The sequence below is a fragment of the Artemia franciscana genome, chromosome 6 (genome assembly GCF_032884065.1).
Source record: "Artemia franciscana chromosome 6, ASM3288406v1, whole genome shotgun sequence".
Taxonomy (NCBI): Eukaryota; Metazoa; Arthropoda; class Branchiopoda; order Anostraca; family Artemiidae; genus Artemia; species Artemia franciscana.
Window position 1 is genome coordinate 23999639 of NC_088868.1, and position 21628 is coordinate 24021266.

General features: G+C 34.2%; 2 protein-coding genes and 1 long non-coding RNA gene across 4 annotated transcripts in view; 2 read left to right on the top strand and 1 right to left on the bottom strand.

The window, feature by feature from the left end:
- LOC136028222 (uncharacterized) overlaps window positions 1–21628 on the top strand; it is a 208269-nt gene that overhangs the window by 82138 nt on the left and 104503 nt on the right. The gene's annotated exons all lie outside the window — the stretch shown is intronic.
- The window catches only part of LOC136028221 (tumor necrosis factor receptor superfamily member 16-like), a 118265-nt gene that overhangs the window by 58692 nt on the left and 37945 nt on the right, over window positions 1–21628 (bottom strand). For both annotated transcript variants that reach the window (XM_065705942.1, XM_065705941.1), the window contains exon 2: window positions 487–799. In XM_065705942.1, the coding sequence (XP_065562014.1) occupies window positions 487–799 (313 nt within the window). The remainder of the gene's footprint in view (window positions 1–486; window positions 800–21628) is intronic.
- LOC136028223 (uncharacterized) lies at window positions 5008–6860 on the top strand. The gene is made up of 2 exons (XR_010617773.1): window positions 5008–5057; window positions 5700–6860. It is a non-coding gene; the product is annotated as an uncharacterized LOC136028223 (long non-coding RNA).

Here is a 21628-nt window from a genome sequence, read left to right on the forward strand (position 1 = left end):
ATGGAAAGTACAACGGAGAATTATGGAAAGAAGGCCGCTCAGAACACCTCATATAAAATACCTAACCCTATATATTAAATATTTAATTAAAAATGCATGCTTAGTAGTTTATCTCACTCAGGCTAAGCTCATTATCTTCGATTACACAAAAAGAACCCAGTTTTAAACAGATCAAGAACAACCATGTGGTCGGTATAATAAACAAGTACCATTTTTTATCAAGTTTACTGTATTTGGCGGATTTTTCCTTATTCGTTTTAACCCCCAGATGTACATCCCCTCCCTACAGATACTCCTGCTGCCTTTTTCAGTCATTCAATAAATGACGAAGAAAAAAAACTGATTCAACATATGAATTATTTCTAACTGGTTACTAGCTTTTGTCCATAATGCGAGATTATCAATACTTTATTATTTCAGTACAGTCATTCTTAATAGAAGGATTTTTGTTTTCACATTATTAAAGCAAATTTAAACTATTAATACCTGACGCAAGGTCGATGTAAAAGTCACGTTCACATTCACATTCTGTATTATGGGTTAAATTGCAAGATCTCTTCAATCGACTATTTATAGGGCAATCTTTGCATGGTTTGCAATAAACATTTCTTCCAGCTACAGGATTGAAGGATTGACCTGGTATACATTGGGTACAGACAGTGTCCTTTGTCTCTGTGCAAACGTGAGACGTCTCAAAACCAGGGGCACAGAGAGTACACGTGTCACATAATTCGTTATCTATACAGTTCCTTGTCCGCTGCTCAATGAACTCAGACGACACTTCCGCTACGCATAAAGCCTGCAAATTAATAAAATATTTACCGAACTTCGAAGATTGAAAGCTAAAATGAATAAAATGTAAGGGTACATTCCTAAACTTGATTACGGCTAATGACATATAATTAATGATGATTATTTTCGTCCCGACTCGTCGGATAATTATCACCGTCCCAGAAGTGTTAAGATAAACCCAACTTTCCTCAACTATCCCTGAAGGTATAATAACTTATGAAACAGTTCCTAATCATGGACGGCAAAAACGAGCCAAAAAACGGTACTTATGTGTTATATCACCTATGTTAAGTTCTTCATCTAAGTAGAACCTGTTTCCCTGGCCAATCTTAACGAAATATAGCAAAATATGATAAAAATATAATATCGTAGAAACAAATTTGGGCTATATATTTGCGTATCAGGGGGAAGGGGTGTTAAAGTATAGCGGGTCTGCATGCGAGATGTGTTAGGTGTTCAATCATTCCGAGTATTATGAACTAAGAATTGTTTTCTAACTTCACATTACCAACAACCCCCACCCCTAATGTGCAAATATATATTCCAAGTTATATATTTTCCACTGATACTGTTACTTGTCTTTGTTTGTCTCACACTAAGCTGAAAGAAACTAACAAAAAACAGGTTTTACAGTGCGTCAATGGATGAAGAACTTAACAGAGGCGCTATAACATATAAGTACAAAAATAATTCTAAAAGCAAATAACGACGAAGACCACACTGCCTTTCCATCACAAACACCAAAAACAAGAAAAACAATAGGGAATTATTTAAGACAGTGGGACACAAATTAGAATGAATATTTCGGCTCTATGTCCAAGGGTCGTCCTCAGCAATACAAAAAAAAAAAAAAAACATACGAGAGGATAAAATCAATAAAACTAAAATGAAAAATTTTTCAAAACAGTCCCAGCATCCTTACCTCAGCGAAGTTCAACCAGGATTGAATAATAAATTGTTATGAAACGAGGCAATTCAATGAAATGAAAGAAAATGATTTAAAAACAGGTTTTTAATGCCAGCCTAGCTTTTTTCGCTGCTGATCTTATAGGTCTATTTGTGACAGGTTCTGTGTTAATATCTATTGTTTTTTTTTAATATTTTGTAAGGTCATTGTTAATTAAATTTGTGTATAAAGCATTCAGTAAATATTCTCCTAAATCCCTATTTAAGGAAATATTATTATTAATCTTAAGTCTGATTTCAATTGCTTCTCGAACTACTTGCTTTATGCCTAGATCATTGCTAATAATGGCGGATTCTTCAAAAAGTATTTTGTGGCTAGGATTTTCGAAAACATGGCTACTTAAAGCAGAATCAAAAGATAAGAATCTTTTTTGCCCAGAAAATGAAAACGGGCAAAAAGTATACAATCAAGTTAAACATATAAGATAATCCTACACAAATAGCTGCAGCCCAATACACTGTAAAAAAAAAATAGATTTCCAGCAAAACGTTTTGCTCAAATTCAAACAAGTCAAAAAAATCCAATTTTTCTGTTGGAATTACTGACTCGCTTATTGAATTTAAACAGGTCGAAAAACCAATTTATCTGTTCGAATTGTGACTTACTTATTTAATTCAAACAAATTATTGAAATTATTAAGATTTATTGACTTTTAAGTAGAAAAAAAAATGTAATTTTTGACGCAAATAGGTTATATTAATCAAAATGGTTTAGACTTAAACAGTAGATTAAAATTTCTTGAATATGATATTAAATTTGACTATGGGACCATTGAAAGTAATCTGTTCAGTAAAAATCCTAATCAAATGCTGGAATTATAACAAAAAGGCAGATACCAATTGTCTTTTTGAGTTTAAAAACTTTAAATAAAAGGATATTTACCAAACAAATTTCTATCAAAATGTTCTTGTTAACAAACTATACACTGTAAAAAAAATGATTTCCAACAGAAAATTTTGCTGAACATCAAACAAGTAAAAAGAAAATCCAATTTGTCTGTTGAACTTGTGGTTGTTTGAATTCCAAGAAAAAACATAATTTTCAACGTAATCAACGGTTTGGAAAACCGTTGAAAAAATTCAACGGTTTGGAATTCAACAGTAGTTTGAAGTTTCTTGAATATCATTTTAAATTTGACTAGAAGACCATTGAAAGTAATATGTTCATTAAAAATTCAATTCAAATATTCGAATTATAGCAGAAAAAGAGGTATGCTAATTAAATTTTGAGTATAAAAAGATAATACAAAAATAAGGAAACATACTTTTACTCTGAAATGAGTAGAACTTACTTTTCTTCATAATACCAACTAGATTATATAAGATACTAGCTGTTGGGGTGGCGCTTCGCGCCACCCCAACACCTAGTTGGTGGGGGCGCTTCGCGCCCCCCCCAAGCCCCCCCGCGCGCGTAAGTCGTTACGCGCCATAATAGTTACGCGCCATTGTAGTTGTGTCCCTATGTCCCACCTGTGAATATAGATATATATATATATATATGGTTTTAACTACGTAAAACTTGCGAATATACAACATTCTTTGCTGTCCCATTGTCTTTGCATATAAATAGATTGTCAGGTTTACCGACTCTTGAACATGCAACATATAATGGTCCATGGGAAAACAATCTGTATTCAGATCTATACCTCATGATTCTAATGATTGCCCTTGAGCTTTGTTGATGGTGATTGCTAATCGACCATTCCCTGTCCCGGTGTCCCGGTCGTCATTTGCATCCCCCTGTTTCCCCCGGTGTCCCCGTTGTAGTTGTGTCCCTGTGTCCCGGTCGTCATTTATATTCCCTGTGTCCCGGGTCCCGGTCATCATTTGTATCCCGGTGTCCCGGTCTGTATATACATTCGTTTTTTAGTTTTGTTTTTCTCCTTTATTTTTTTCCTTTTTTTTTCTTTTTTAGCTTATTTAGATTTTTAGATTTTTTAGTTTTTTTTATTAGTTTTTAGTTTTTATTTCTTTTTAGTTTTTTTGTCCCGGTCGTCATTTATATCCCCCTGTTTCCCCCGGTGTCCCCGTTGTAGTTGTGTCCCTGTGTCCCGGTCGTTATTTATATTCCCTGTGTCCCGGTCGTCATTTGTATCCCGGTGTACCGGTCTGTATATACATTCGTTTTTTAGTTTTGTTTTTCTCCTTTATTTTTTTCCTTTTTTTTTCTTTTTTAGTTTATTTAGATTTTTAGATTTTTTAGTTTTTTTATTAGTTTTTAGTTTTTTTTTCTTTTTAGTTTTTTTGTAGTTTTTACCTTCTTTTTAGTTTTGTTAATTTTTTTTTTTACTTGTGTCCTGGTCGTCATTTATACTCCCTGTGTCCCGGTGCTTTGTTGATTGCTAATCGAACATTCCTTTTGTCCTGGTCGCTTTCTCTTTGAGTGTCGTCATTTATTTTTTTCTTTTTTAGTTCTTTTAGTTTTTACCTTTTTTAGTTTTTTTTTAGTTTTTAGTTTTTTTAGTTTTTTACCTTTTTTTAGTTTTTTTAGTTTTTTTAGTTTTTTAGCTTTTTTATTTTTTTTATTAGTTTTTAGTTTTTTTGTAGTTTTTGCCTTTTTTTTAGTTTTTTTAGTTTTTTAGCTTTTTTATTAGTTTTTAGTTTTTTTTGTAGTTTTTGCCTTTTTTTAGTTTTTTTAGTTTTTTAGCTTTTTTATTTTTTTTATTAGTTTTTAGTTTTTTTTGTAGTTTTTGCCTTTTTTTAGTTTTTTCAGTTTTGACGTCACCTGATCCAGTTTTTTCAGGTGACGTCACCTGATCCACGATCCACAGATCCACAGACAACTTATTTTTATATATATAGATAGTTTTTTTTTTTTTACTTATGTCCTGGTCGTCATTTATACTCCCTGTGTCCCGGTGCTTTGTTGATTGCTAATCGAACATTCCTTTTGTCCTGGTCGCTTTCTCTTTGAGTGTCGTCATTTATTAGTTTTTTCCTTTTTTTTTAGTTTTTTATTGGTTTTTACCTTTATTTTAGCTTATTTTTCAGTTTTTTCCTTTTTTTTAGTTTTTTTTTTATTTTTTATTTTTTTTAGTTTTTTACCTTTTTTTAGTTTTTTTAGTTTTTTTAGTTTTTTAGCTTTTTTACTTTTTTTATTAGTTTTTAGTTTTTTTTTGTAGTTTTTGCCTTTTTTTAGTTTTTTCAGTTTTTTTTTTAGTTTTTTATTGGTTTTTACCTTTATAGTTTTTTTAGTTTTTTAGCTTTTTTATTTTTTTTATTAGTTTTTAGTTTTTTTTGTAGTTTTTGCCTTTTTTTAGTTTTTTCAGTTTTGACGTCACCTAATCCAGTTTTTTCAGGTGACGTCACCTGACACATCCATCCATCCATCCACAGACAGACAACTTATTTTTATATAGATAGATTGTTCCTTCTTTCAACTGGCTGCAAAGTCAATGTATTCCCTTCTTTCGATATTCTTTTGTTATTGTTGTTTTTTTCAACGCTGAGGAATTGCCTTTGATTATGTGATTACTGATCGCGTTCTTCTTTGAACATAACGTTTTAAAAGCTTCGATAGGCTGACAGCTTCAGCGTTTAACCGATAGCAAAAAAAACAAAGTGTTGCTCTCGCAACACTTTATTCGGCGAATCCGGACAAAGGTTGCCGCAACATTTCACGCTGCTCAGGCAACGTAGGTCTTGTATACTTTTCAGATAAGCAAGTCTGAAAATCTCTTGGTCAACTTTTCAACCCTAGATATTTGTATGTAATATATATATATATATATATATATATATACATATATATATATATATATGTGTGTGTATATATAATATATTCTCTAAGGCCAACCTGACTTTCATAATGATATATATATATATATATATATATATATATATATATCTATATATATAAAAATAAGTTGTCTGTGGATGGATGGATGGATGGATGTGTGGATGGATGTGTCAGGTGACGTCACCTGAAAAAACTGGATTAGGTGACGTCAAAACTGAAAAAACTAAAAAAAGGCAAAAACTACAAAAAAAACTAAAAACTAATAAAAAAAATAAAAAAGCAAAAAAACTAAAAAAACTATAAAGGTAAAAACCAATAAAAAACTAAAAAAAAAACTGAAAAAACTAAAAAAAGGCAAAAACTACAAAAAAAAACTAAAAACTAATAAAAAAAGTAAAAAAGCTAAAAAACTAAAAAAACTAAAAAAACTAAAAAAAGGTAAAAAACTAAAAAAAATAAAAAATAAAAAAAAACTAAAAAAAAGGAAAAAACTGAAAAATAAGCTAAAATAAAGGTAAAAACCAATAAAAAACTAAAAAAAAAAAGGAAAAAACTAATAAATGACGACACTCAAAGAGAAAGCGACCAGGACAAAAAACTAAAAAAAAAGGCAAAAACTACAAAAAAACTAAAAACTAATAAAAAAAATAAAAAAGCTAAAAAACTAAAAAAACTAAAAAAAGGTAAAAAACTAAAAAAACTAAAAACTAAAAAAAAACTAAAAAAGGTAAAAACTAAAAGAACTAAAAAAGAAAAAAATAAATGACGACACTCAAAGAGAAAGCGACCAGGACAAAAGGAATGTTCGATTAGCAATCAACAAAGCACCGGGACACAGGGAGTATAAATGACGACCCGGGGGAAACAGGGGGATATAAATGACGACCGGGACAAAAAAACTAAAAAGAAAAAAAAACTAAAAACTAATAAAAAAACTAAAAAATCTAAAAATCTAAATAAGCTAAAAAAGAAAAAAAAAGGAAAAAAATAAAGGAGAAAAACAAAACTAAAAAACGAATGTATATACAGACCGGGACACCGGGATACAAATGACGACCGGGACCCGGGACACAGGGAATATAAATGACGACCGGGACACAGGGACACAACTACAACGGGGACACCGGGGGAAACAGGGGGATGTAAATGACGACCGGGACACCGGGACAGGGAATGGTCGATTAGCAATCACCATCAACAAAGCTCAAGGGCAATCATTAGAATCATGAGGTATAGATCTGAATACAGATTGTTTTCCCATGGACCATTATATGTTGCATGTTCAAGAGTCGGTAAACCTGACAATCTATTTATATGCAAAGACAATGGGACAGCAAAGAATGTTGTATATTCGCAAGTTTTACGTAGTTAAAACCATATATATATATCTATCTATATTCACAGGTGGGACATAGGGACACAACTACAATGGCGCGTAACTATTATGGCGCGTAACGACTTACGCGCGCGGGGGGGCTTGGGGGGGGCGCGAAGCGCCCCCACCAACTAGGTGTTGGGGTGGCGCGAAGCGCCACCCCAACAGCTAGTATATATATATATATATATATATATATATATATATATATATATATATATATATATATATAGGGACTTCAAGAGCCCTGAAGGCGACTTTTCTTATAGCTGCACTCTTCACAGCCTTCCCCCACCACCACCCTTGAAGTTCCCACCTCCTTGAAAACTCCCTGACGACGTATTCCCTGTGTGTAATAGGATGTCCTGCTTTTTAAAACATTCTCCGGTGGGATAAGAGGATAGCTCTATAGTGTTCCGTAGTGAATGGAGTTCTATACTGTCTTGCTGACTGTCCAGTTTATTCACAGAGCAACTATAGCAACAGAACGTCAAGGTACTGGCCAGTTCATGGTCAAGTACATTTCCAAGAAATATAAATGAACATCGAAGAAGAAATAAAGAAAGATGACACTAGAACGGTATATGAGGAAGCCAATGCAGTTCCACGTAGGATGGCGCCTAGGCCAAAAAGAATACCCAACCGGGAGATCGAATACCTGTTACTGCACAGAATGTTAAAAATTATAAATTCGACAAAAGGGATAGAAAAAAAGGTAGCGAAACTCAAAGAAATACATAGAACCATCGTCAGGCTTCCATAAGTTACCAGAAAAGCTTAAATCAAAAAGTACAAAAAATTCCAAGGTTCATTACCACCGGGAAGCATGAGATAACGCCTAGCTTCCGCCGAGTACAAGCAAGTAAGTAAAGAACTGTGATTAATCTGTTTATGTCTGTTTTTTTTTAAGTGTTCATGGAATGCGGCTATTGTATTGAAAACTGTTCTGCCCTAAACTGTTCTTGTCATGGAAACGGATCCCCCTACCCCACAACATTTGTGCCAGCTCATTTTTTAACAGTTACCATTGCTTAACAGTTAATTGAAAATATTTTTCTATGCTATAAATTTTGTTCTTTCAAAGGCTTATGAGCATAAATTCAATAGCACATTAACCTCAGTAATTAGCCATTATGCTGCACGATCTAATTTCAAGAATGCATACACCTATCCCATAAAGCCTCTTATGAAAACGAGAAAAAAAAATTATTGGTACTTGCGCCACGAAATAACTATGCGAACAACATACTTAAACAGATGCTATCATACAGAGATCTATTTTTTTTTTCAATAGAAGAATCATATGAGGAAATATATTAGGAAACTAGGAATCTTCTCACGATTATTGTTATTATTCTTATGTTTTAATTTGAGCCTTGTCTAAAATGGATGCGCCTTTAGAATGTGAACTTCTTAAGAAAACAAACAAAAACGTTAGCTGATACAAGCTACTCAACAACCAAATCAATTTCATGCTCCCCATAGAGGTCGATTGAAACAAAAGAATTGTGGTTGCAGGCTTATAATAAGGACGGGTATTCTGAGCTTACTTCAAGATTACGAGTATCCACAGACACTTTTTTGAAGTGGGAGGGGGAGCACTTATAGCATCATGGTTTCGAATATCTATATATATAAAAATAAGTTGTCTGTGTGTGGATCTGTGGATGGATCAGGTGTTGTCATGTTTGTTCGCATATGACGTCTGAATTATTTCACACTAATACAAAAGAAGAAAAAAACTAAAAAAGGTAAAAACTACAAAAAAACTAAAAAGAAAAAAAAACTAAAAAAGCTAAAAAACTAAAAAAAACTAAAAAAAGGTAAAAATCTAATAACTAAAAAAAACTGAAAAAAATAAAAAAAAGGCAAAAACTACAAAAAAAATAAAAACTAATAAAAAAACTAAAAAAGCTAAAAAACTAAAAAAACTAAAAAAAACTAAAAAAAGGTAAAAAACTAAAAAAAACTAAAAACTAAAAAAGAAAAAAACTAAAAAAAAGGAAAAAACTGAAAAATAAAAGAGAAAAAGAAAACTAAAAAAATATGAATAAATATATATAAAAATAAGTTGTTCGTGGGTTATGTCTGTCTGTCTGTCTGTCGAGTGACGTCGTGTTTGTCCGCATATGACGTCTGAATTATTTCACACTAATACAAAAGATGAAAAAAAACAAAAAAAGGTAAAAACTACAAAAAAAAACTAAAAAGAAAAAAAACTAAAAAAGCTAAAAAACTAAAAAAAACTAAAAAAAGGTAAAAAACTAAAAACTAAAAAAAACTGAAAAAACTAAAAAAAGGCAAAAACTAAAAAAAAACTAAAAACTAATAAAAAAACTAAAAAAGCTAAAAAACTAAAAAAACTAAAAAAACTAAAAAAAGGTAAAAAACAAAAAAAAACTAAAAACTAAAAAAGAAAAAACTAAAAAAAAGGAAAAAACTGAAAAATAAGAGAAAAAGAAAACTAAAAAAATATTAATAAATATAAAAAATATAAATATAAATATAATATAAATTAGCAATCAACAAAGCACCGAGACACAAATGACGACCGGGACACAGGGAGTATAAATGACGACCAGGACATAAGTAAAAAAAAAAACTAAAAAAACTAAAAAAATGGTAAAAACTACAAAAAAACTAAAAACTAATAAAAAAACTTAAAAATCTAAAAATCTAAATAAACTAAAAAAGAAAAAAAAGAAAAAAGGAAAAAAATAAAGGAGAAAAACAAAACTAAAAAACGAATGTATATACAGACCGGGACACCGGGATACAAATGACGACCGGGACACAGGGAATATAAATGACGACCGGGACACAGGGACACAACTACAATGGGGACGCCGGGGGGCACAGGGGGATATAAATGACGACCGGGACACCGGGACACAAGGAATATAAATGACGCCCGGGACACTCAAAGAGAAATCACAGACTGGAACACCGGGACACAAATGACGACCGGGACACAGGGAATATAAATGACGACCGGGACACAGGGACATAACTACAAAGGGGACGCCGGGGTGCACAGGGGGATATATAAATGACGATGGCGACTCAGGGAATGGTCGGTTAGCAATCACCATCAACAAAGCTCAAGGGCAATCATTAGAATCATGAGGTATAGATCTGAATACGGATTGTTTTCCCATGGACCATTATATGTTGCATGTTCAAGAGTCGGTAAACCTGACAATCTATTTATATGCACAGACAATGGGACAGCAAAGAATGTTGTATATTCGCAAGTTTTACGTAGTTAAAAACATATATATATATATATATATATATATATATATATATATATATATATATATATATATATATATATATCTATCTATATTCACAGGTGGGACATAGGGACACAACTACAATGGCGCGTAACTAATATGGCGCGTAACGACTTACGCGCGCGGGGGGGCTTGGGGGGGGGGCGCGAAGCGCCCCCACCAACTAGGTGTTGGGGTAGCAACAGCTAGTATACTATAGTTAACACCATAAGAAGCATATGCTGATCAGTTTTTTTGTAACCAAATTAGAAAAAAAATTGTAAATGGGAATATCATGACATTATACTGCCAATTCTTTCTTTTTTGTGTAGTGTTTGACTCCCAGCTATTTTGATTTATATATTTTCTGATTTGTACAGCCTAGACCTTAGGCTAATTTATAGCCAAGAGTCTTCTGGATACCCCTTGGGGTACATGTACCATAAGTTGGGAGCCACTGGCCTAGAGCCATTACTATAGTTCCAAGTTTATTCTTCATAGATTTTCACCTCTCTAGTTTAAGCAGTTTAGCTTGTTTTGGGCATACACAAACAAAAAATAAAATTGTCTTCTATTTGCTATCAAACAGCTAAACAGGTCTAATATACTTTGTTTTCTAATAGAAAAATGGAAAATTCTGAATTCTGAATATGCTTCCCAGAAAACAAAACTTAATAGAGGAACATTAATTTTTTAAATTATCCTTTCTACATAAAAAAAAAAATTCTAAAAACATCAAAATCGAGAAAAATTATTCACATTAAAGAGACAACAATAGAGAATTTGCATAGACTATGCTGCATGTTAATACGCCGAAATCAGCTGAACATGTCTTACAGAGATAGAATGCTGACTAAAAACCAAATTAGATTAGATTATAACTATCAAATTCTTCAGACGGGTTGGTACGGCAATAAAGGTGGTACCCACTGGCTGTCATTGGTGTACATGACCTTTTATTTCAGACTGTGGCTATGGTTGGGCCCAAATCCTGCCTCCTGTAGTCAGATCGCACTCTGAATTGTACGTAAGTTACTTTCACACAATCTCCAAACTTCTGGCCAACATAAAATGGCTTAGTAGGTAGCCCCTTTTACCACAATAGTTCCTTTGTCTGCTTACATGCCTTCCGCTCTTTTGTTTGATGGTTAAATCTATTTGAGAAAAATCGAGGAAGTTCACAATAAATCCATAATATCCTGGAAATGCTTTTCTTAATGTCATTTCGTATCTACTTTTTGCAAAAGATACTGAAAGATGTGTTAAATTAATGATTCTGATCCAAACGATCGGAATTGCCCACTATAATAAAGTTTGTTCCAATTATAGAGCACAAAATCACGCAATAATGTTTTGAGAGGAGAGAAATATCGTTTGGAGAAGGGAAGGGGGGCAGACGGGGACGCAAAAAGGCCTTGGGCCCCGTGGTTTTCCCAAATTCCGAGATTTTTATACTTTTTTCTATAAAAGCTTAAATTTTACATAAGGGGTAATACAAAAAAATGACTTGGTTTTATTAGAGCTCACTTTTAAGAGAAGAGTTTTTCCTATTCTTTGACTCTTGGAAATGACTATTTTCAAAAACAAATATATTTTACCTTCATGGATTTGAAAAGAAAACCTCCTAAATGTTCTGTGGAATCTGGCTTTTCTTAAGAGGGTGTAGACACGAAGAAATAAAGAAGAAAACAAGCACGTTGCAGAGAATTGAACCAGTGAAACATTTTTCGAAGGACAGTAGTTTAACCCTCTTCCGTGTTTAATCATCATCACTTTCTGGAAGGTAGTCTTCATGGAGCTAATTAATGCTCCACTAGTCAATCAGGTAAATTTGAAGTATATAGTCTTAAAACTGAATGCCACTTTTGGTCACAAAACGGCGGTAGCATGGCAAGGAAGCTCTGCTACGCTTTGGTGCTACTCAAGGGAGTCTACCACACTTTGTCAAACATTGGAAAATTATACAACATGTATACTGTGTGATGTATTTTTATAATACATCTTTAATGAATATCGGCTATAGCAAAGACCCTGTAAAGATCACCCCCTCCTCCCGTGAAAAACTGTACGTGAAAAAACCCTGGAGAGGTTCCTATGTTCAGGAAGCTTTATTTGTCTTTTAGTTACTAACATATTCATAGGTAAAGGTATGAAACAATTGAGGAATAACTATTTATCCATTTCTTTCTTTATTTCTAACAATATATTTATAAGTAACAAATAAAATATATGCTCATTAAATGTTGACAGTAAATATATTAGGCATTGTCATAATCTCATTATAAAAAACTATCATTGCACTGAAAAGTACCATCTTTTCTTCTTTGTTAGCAAATAAGCTGCACAGCAAGACACCAAGGGAGGGGGTCGAACCAATAGATGATATCGAAACTGAAAATCTAAGAAATATTGAGCCGAACGTTTGTTCCAGAGACCGTTCAGATATCTTTCAAGGCAAAAATGTGGAATAGAATACTTCCACAACAAAGTCTGTTCTTTTGAATATTAAGCTTTAAGTATTTTAAAAAGTCACTGTTGGCCTTTTTCTGGTCATGCAACTTCGAAAAATTTCTAAGATATTCCAGGACATCATGAAGGGACGTCCATGATTACTCCAGATTTTCCAAGACGCAAGATTGGCGTATAGATTCAAAGTGAAAAAGTACCTAAGCGGTAGCCACCCCTAAAATGCTTTTGGAGCTTACCCAGCACAAAAAAAATGCTTGAATGAAACCTACACCATTCTTACTTTTGCTACGTTTAATCTAATTAAATTCAAAATCACTAGCCCCAACGCCCTCGAGGAAAATGAAAGCTTACTCCTAGTGGCTGCATCCTTCCCTTGAAATATGCTGCGTCCTCATTGAAATCAGACTTTAGCCACCTCTACCCTTGACACAGGGGTATTAATTCACATAAAAGTAGGATGGGACAGGACGGTTTTTTCGAAATCTAGGGGCGTAATTTTGTTGATTTTCTAATTTTTCTTAGACAGTGCCAAAAGGTATTTTTATATAAAATATCAAAAATTTAAAATCTAGATGGGGTTCAAAACCTAGAACGGGCAATCCCCCACCCACATTGACGTCCCTCCATCTATAATAAGATACACTGGATATATTACATTAGATGAACGTTGATTATTGTTTTAAAAATTGAGCCAGTCCATGTTGTCTTAAAATCTACATATTTATTCATGCTCCAATCAGGTCTGTAAGAGAGAGAAAAAAAATGTTGTCACTGAATATCAAATGGGTAGAGCAATTTAAATACAAGGTACTTTCGGCATATGACAAAACGCCTTCCTACTTAGCGAGATGCTGTTAATAGCTTTATATCAAACCATGATGTGACTATGCTAAAAAATTCTAATTTGATACATGTTGCTACATTTGACATCTTGGTTTCTGACAGCGCTGAACCACCCGAATTTAAATAGGACTCTCTAATTCAATACCAGATTGACTTAAGGCACCCCTGAATGGTTTGCAGTTTAAGATGTTTATTTTTAGGCAAGCACGTTTGCAGAGACAGATAGGAACCAAAAAAAAAATCATGGGGCTGCGGGGTGACCAGTCCACAAGACAAGCATGTATAAAGATAAGATTTTTTAGTTAGTTTTTTTTTTTCTGGAGGTGGTAGGGATGACAACCGAATTTGCAAGAGACAGACGAGTCATCAGATTTACGTCTCTATACAAAATCCCCAAGAGGTATATAAAGATTAATGGATGGTCTTAGTGGGCTCATTTAAGAGATAGAACGATTAAAAGGGGGAGGGGGTAGAGCGTATCTGAACTGCTTTCTCCACATTTCAAACTCTTATAAGACTAATTTGACTGGGCTCATTCTTTGAGATAAGATCAAGAGCTAATAGCTCATAAGGCACTTGTGACGAGGCCGGAAGAGCCAAGAGCTCATATGGCATGAGTTCTAACAAAATTCTAAGAATCAACAGATTGAATTAAAAGGAAAATCAGAGGCCTAATGCCGGTCGGGATTTAAAATAAGAGCTCTAAGACACAAGGTCCTTCTAAATATCAACATTCATTAAAATCCGATCACCCAATCGTAAGTTAAAAATACCTCAATTTTTCTAATTTTTCCTCTCCTTTCACTCCCCCCCCACATGGTCAAATCGGGGAAAACAACTTTATCAAGTCAATCTGTGCAGGTCCCTGACACGCCTACCCATTTTCATCGTCCTAACATATCCAGAAGCACCAAACTTGCCAAAGCAAGTTTGGTGCTCCCCCTAACTCCCTCGAATAGAGCGAATCCAATCCGGTTACGTCTATCACGTATCTACAACATTTGCTTATTCTAACCACCAAGTTTCATCCCGATCTCTCCACTCTAAGTGTTTCCAAGATTTCCGGTTTCCAAAATTTCTGTTTCCCTCCTCCAACGACCAATATCCGATCACCCATTCGTACGATAGAAAACCTCAATCTTCACGTTTTCTAATATTTCTAGTTTCCCCCTCCAACTCCCCCCAATATCATCGGATCTGGTCGTGATATTGAAGCACAAGATCCTTCTAAAAATCATATTTTATTAAGATCTGATCATCCGTTCGTAAGTTATAAATGCCTCATATTTTCTAATTCTTATCAATGACCCCTCTCCCCCAACTCCCCCAAAGAGAGCGAATCCGGTCCGGTTGTGTCAGTCACGTATCTTGGACTTTTGCTTATTCTTCCCACCAAGTTTCATCCTGATCTCTCCACTCCAAGCGTTTTCCAAGATTTCCAGTCCCCTCCTAACTCCCCCCGATGACACTGGATCCAGTCAAGAATTAAAATAAAAGATCTGAGTTACGGTGTCCTTCTAAATATGGAATTTCATTAAGATCTGATCACTCCTTCGTAAGTTAAAAAGTCCTAATTTCTTCTAATTTTTCAGAATTAACCCTCCCTCCAACTCCCCCAAAGAGAGTGGATCCGTTCCGGTTACGTCAATCACGAATTTGGGAGTTGTGCTTATTTTTCTCACCAAGTTTCATCCCGATCCCTCCACTCTAGGCCTTTTCCAAGATTTCCGGTCCCCCAACTCCCCCCAATGACACTGGATCCGGTCGAGATTTGAAATAAGAGATCTGAGGGTCGTGGTTGGCTCTTTAGTAGGTCCATACTTTAGGGTTGAATTTCTCAAACTGGGGGGAGGGGCACAAAACCAAGGTGAGAAAATCACGGTCCAAAAGACAAGGAGTTACAGTTGGTATGAAGAAAATTTGACACTTATGTAAGAAGAACCTCATGACGATTAATTGACACAATTTAATCAAACATGTATACAAACGCAAAAAAAATAAAAATAATAGGAACATGAAGGATCAAGTATCAACCAATAACCAACAGGAAAATCAGATTCTTATGAAAAAACAGATGATTGGTTCAAATCTGTATTTAAAGTGAGAAGTTTGTGTTACAGCATAAATTTTGTTTCGATTTTTTAGCTGGGGGGGGGGAAGAGAAACAATGACTCTGAGCTTTGATTTTCTACGGTATATCGACCATATTCCTGCAAGCTACAAACTTTGACCAGTGTTTACATGCAGTAATGGTTATTGGGAAGTGCACCGATGTTTTCAGGGGATTTTTTGGTTTGAGGGGAGGGGGCTATGTGGGAGGATCTTTCCTTGGAGGAATGTGTCATGGAGAAAGAAAAATCAAACAATTTCAGTGTCACAGTTTCTTTTATTCAGCCATCCTTTTGATCATTCATCAGTTATATAATCTATGTTATTAAATAACCCAATCATTTTTTTTGTTATTTAAGCTTCAGAAACGACCAAAACTTTGCCAATAAAATTTCTTGTCACAATTTATCGTTAAGTGTGTTAGTTTACTTTAAATATACTGAGAATACTGACATTGGTAAGGAGATAGGGTGATTGATCCCTTTTTCCTTATCATGGGTGCAGTCTACTCTTACGTAGAGTTTCACCCCTGAGTTTAAACGAATTTTTCGAGCATCAATAAAATTTATACAAATCAGAACAATCACACATTTAAAAGTTATGATTGTCGCAAAAATAAATTAACCCCCCACCCCCAATTCACAATATATCGAAAAGAAAGAAAAAAGTCCCAAAATCCTGAACCCGCCACTGCACTAACTATCATCACATCATCAGGGCTCAGATTCTCAAATAAAACTCAGTAAATCTTGTAGTTCCGATTTGAGCTACTTAGTGTTCTAGCGGCATGATCTCACTTTAAAAAAGCGACAGAGACAGGATATCAATTTTACTAGAAACTAGCACTCATTCACCAGCTGTCCGGGACAAATCAACAAACATGGAAAGCCCATAAAACTCTTTGAAAAAACAAACATGGACATTAAAAGAGAACCTAAACAGAGAGAGTAGTTACGGCACAACAAGCTAAACATGTCGCAAAATAGAGAGTATATTAAAAACCGTATTTTCAGCCCTCGATATTAATATATATTTGATGCAGTAAATACTTGACAACATGTCTTAAGTACACAAAACAACTTTCTAGAAAGTATTTTAGACAGTACAAAACTAGGTTTTTCATCAAACAATCCGAATGGCAAATGAGCAATTAAATCGTCAACATTTTGACTGAGCTGAAAAAATGGATTTCCGTCAAAGCTAAAGTCTCAGTCACCTGAAATGCATCTTTACTGAGTAGGTGAGGTAAAGAGTGCAGTACAGAGTACCAACATAAATTAATATAACAGTAGATCGTGTTATGTGTGAATTAAATGAAAAAAAACTAGTTTTTTTAACTGTAAGTAAGGAGCGACATTAAAACTTAAAACGAACAGAAATTACTCCGTATATGAAATGGGTTGTCCCCTTTCAACGTCTCGCTCTTTACGCTAAAGTTTGACTCTTTGCCAAAATTCTACTTTTTAAAACAATTAAAAGTTTTAGCGTAAAGAGCGAGGCGTTGAAGAGGGGCAACCCATTTCATATACGGAGTAATTTCTGTTCGTTTTAAGTTTTAATGTCGCTCCTTACTTACAGTTAAAAAAACTAGTTTTTTCATTTAATTTCTGAATGTTTTTGAATTAATGCATGTTTGATTTTGGCTCTCCACCATAGGACTTGTCCAATCTTATTTAATTTTTTGTATTGAATCAGATTAACAGATTATTAAAATGAAATTTGCATATTAATTCCTTTTTTGGCTAAATGGCTTTCTCTTAGTTTTGATCAGACGATTTTGAGAAATAAGGGGTGGGGAAGGAGGCCTAGTTGCCCTCCAATTTTTCGGTTACATAAAAAGGCAACTATAACTTTTAATTTTTAACTAACGTTTCTATTAGTAAAAAATATACGTAACTTAAGAATTAACTTACGTAACAAACTTTTATATTCTTATATTTTTATTATGTATATAAGGGGGTTTGTACCCTCATTAATGCCTCGCTCTTTACACTAAATCGTAAGTTTTGTCTCAATTCTTTAAGAATGACCCCTGAATCAGAAAGGCCGTAGAGTAAATAGTTGAAATTACTAAAAATACTTTAGCATAAAAAGCAAGGTATTTATCTCCTCCTAAATACCTCGTTATTTATACTGAAGCATATTTAGAGCCCCTCATATGCGTAGTAATCTCTGTTCGTTTTAAGCTTCAATGCTGCTCCTTACTTTCTCCTTAATTGAAAAAACTTTTTCATGTTTATTTTTCATTGTTTTTTTTTATAGTAGTCTTAGAAAATCCTGCGCCCTTTTCATTGAATTTCTCTTCCCCCATGACATATTTCTCCAAGTAAAAATTTACCCAAATAGCCCCCTCCCCTCAGCCCCACCCCCAAAACCAAAAAAAAACAACCTGAAAACGTCTATATACTTCTCAATAACGAGTATTATATGTAAACACTGGTCAAAGTTTGTAACTTGCAGCCCCTCCCCCAGGGACTGTGGGGGAGTAAGTCATTCCCAAAGGCACAGTTCTTATGGTTTTCGACTATGCGGAACAAAATGGCTATCTCAAAATTTTGATCCGTTGACTTTGGAGAAAAAATGAGCGTGGGAGGGGGCCTAGGCGCCCTCTAATTTTTTTGGTTACTTATAAAGGGCACTAGAACTTTTCATTTCCGTTAGAATGAGCCCTCTTGCGACATTCTAGGATCACTTGGTCGATACGATGACCCCTGGGGAAAAGAAAAAAAAACAAACAAATAAAAACGCACCCGTGATTTGTCTTCTGGCGAAAAATATGGAATTCCACATTTTTGTAGATAGGAGCTTGAAATTTTTGCTATAGGGTTCTCTGATACACTGAATGCGATGGTGTGATTTTTGTTAAGATTCTTTGACTTTTACGGGGTGTTTCTACCTATTTTCCAAAATAAAGCAAATTTTCCCAGGCTCGTAACTTTTGATGACAAAGACTAAAGTTCATGAAACTTATATATTTAAAATCAGCATGAAAATCTGATTCTTTTGATGTATATTTTAGCATCAAAATTCCGTTTTTTAGAGTTTCGTTTACTATTGAGCCAGGTCGCTCCTTACTACAGTTCGTTACCACGAACTGTTTGATTGATATTTTAGTTTAATAAGCGACAAGACCACTAGCATTTTAATTGATTTGGGAAAACACATTACGACGAAAAAACGAATCTCTGAACCAATCCGCAACGGGGCAAACTACTCAGTCGATGAAGATTGGAATTACAATACCCAGAGAAATTAATAATACCCTAATTACACAAGAATTACAATACCCAGCGGCTAAATCTCTTGATCTACGAGTCAATATTTCAATTTTGCAGAAAAATTTATAAAAATGTAAAGAACATTTACCCATAATACACTTTTCAGAAGTTGTAGTCATAAAATACTAATGATAATACTAATATTTTTACTCTCTTTTGCAACATTAAAAAGCAAAAGGAATAAAAGAAGGCTTTTGCAAAATCGTGTCTCTGCTAAGTTTACTAAGATACAATTTGCGTTTTACTTAAGACGCTAAATCAAAAAAGAAATATGAATTGCATTTGAAGAACAAATCTTAAATGTTTTCCATCTCATTTCTGCTTTAAGTGAAGTTGGATAATATGCCGGTGCACTTATACGACGTAAAAGGGGGCAAGAGTCCTGCTCTATGTGTGATTAAATAAAAAAAAACAAGTTTTTTCAACTGAAAGTAAGGAGCGACATTAAAACTTAAAACGAACAGAAATTACTTCGTATATGAAAGGGGCTGCTTCCTCATCAACGCCCCGCTCTTAACGCTAAAGTTTGACTCTTTCTCTCAACTCTTCTTTTAAAACAGTAAAAACTTTAGCGTAAAGAGCGGGGCGTTGATGAGGAAGCAGCCCCTTTCATATACGAAGTAATTTCTGTTCGTTTTAAGTTTTAATGTCGCTCCTTACTTTCAGTTGGAAAAACTTGTTTTTTTTTATTTAATTTCTGGACGTTTTTGAATCAATGCATGTTTTGATTTTGGCTCTATGCAGAGGAATAATTAAAACGAAATTTGCATATTTATTTTTTTTTGGCTAAATGGCTTTCTCATAATTTTGATCGAATGATTTTGAGAAAAAAGAGCGGGGGAGGAAGCCTAGTTGCCCTCCAATTTTTTGGTAATTAAAAAGGCAACTAGAACTTTTAATTTTTTACGAATCTTTTTATTAGTAAAAGATATACGTAACTTATAAATTAGCTTACGTAAAGAATTTTTTATTCTCATGTTTTTATTACACATATGAGAGGGTTCGCCCCCTCGTCAGTACCTCTCTCTCTACACTAAATCTTAAATTTTGTCCCAATTCATTGAGAATGACCCCTGAATCACAAAAGCCGTAGAATAAATAGTTGACATTACTAAAAATACTTAAGCGTAAAGAGCGAGGTATTAAAAGGAGGTGAGCCCCTCATATGGGTAATAATTTCTGTTCGTTCTAAGTTTTAATGCTGCTCCTTACTTCCAGCTGAAAAAAACTTTTTCATATTTATTTTTCCATTGTTTTTTTTCTTTTAATAATGCTAGTAAATCCTGCGCTCCCTTCATGGAAATTTTCTTCCCCCATGACAAATTCCTCGATGGAAAGTTCCCCCGGTATATCCCCCTTTTCTCAACCCCTCCCCCAACCAAAAATCCTCCTGAAAACGCCTGTACACTTTCCAATAACCATTACTATATGTAAGCACTGGTCAAAGTTTGTAACTTGTAGCCCCTCCCACGGGGACTGCGGAGGAGAAAGTCGTCTCCAAAGACATAGTTGCAAGGTTTTTCGACTATGCTGAATAAAATGGCTATCTCAAAATTTTGATCCGTTGACTTTTAGAAAATAATTAGCGTGGGAGGGGTCCTAGGTGCCCTCCAATTTTTTTGGTTACTTAAAAAGGGATCTAGAACTTTCATTTCAGTTAGAATGAGCCCTCTCGCAACATTCTAGGACAACTGGGTCGATACGATCACCCCTGGGGAAAAAAAAAAAACAACAAACAAACAAATAAACACGCATCCGTGATCTGCCTTCAGGCAAAAAATACAAAATTCCACATTTCTGTAGATAGGAGCTTGAAACTTCTACAGTAGGGTTATCTGATACGCTGAATCTGATGGTGTAGTTTTCGTTAAGATTTTGTGACTTTTAGGGGGTGTTTCCTCCTATTTTCTAAAATAACGCAAATTTTCTCAGGCTCGTAACTTTTGATGTGTAAGACTAAACTTGATGAAACTTATATATTTAAAATCAGCATTAAAACGCGATTCTTTTGATGTAGTATTGGTATCAAAATTCCATTTTTTAGAGTTTTGGTTTCTATTGAGCCGGGTCGCTCCTTACTACAGTTCGTTACCACGAACTGTTTGATAATCCTTGCTCGTTTAAAGCAAATCCTTTCCATATACGAATTGCTTTTTTTGTATTCATTCAATACATTACAAACCTCTTGAGTTGTCAAAGGTGCAAGAACTTTTAGCTTATTTTGTTGCTTTCTTTCATTCAGCAATGTCAGATTTCAAATAATACATCGGTATGCGTAGATGGTCACAGCTACACACATGGGGGTAGGGGCTAATCATTTTTGTGCAATAAACCCCATCAAAGGAAAAAAAATCTTTTGATGGACTTTTCCTTAAGCTACAAAATTTTGCGTTATTCAATGAAATATTGACATTTGCAATCTCCTTTAGAAAATTCTATTTATGTAAAAATATAAAGATTCATCCTTTTATGGCTTCATTTAAGAAATAAAGACTTTCCATCATCTAACTTCTCTTAAGATGGGAAGGAAAATCAAAACTAAAAGAAAATGTTGGGAAAGACGGGGACAAGACTGCAGAATGGAGAAGACTTGAAAAGGTGTCAAGAAGCCACCAACACAAACGCACCTGTACACGCTCTTCAGCAAAATTACTCCCTAGATTTAAGAAAATGTATTTTGCCCCCCTCCAACATTTTCCTGGATTGCCACAACTGCTTCGAGGATGTAATTCTTTTCATTTGGCTTGGATGAAATACCAAAAGCATGATTTTTGGCAAGGCA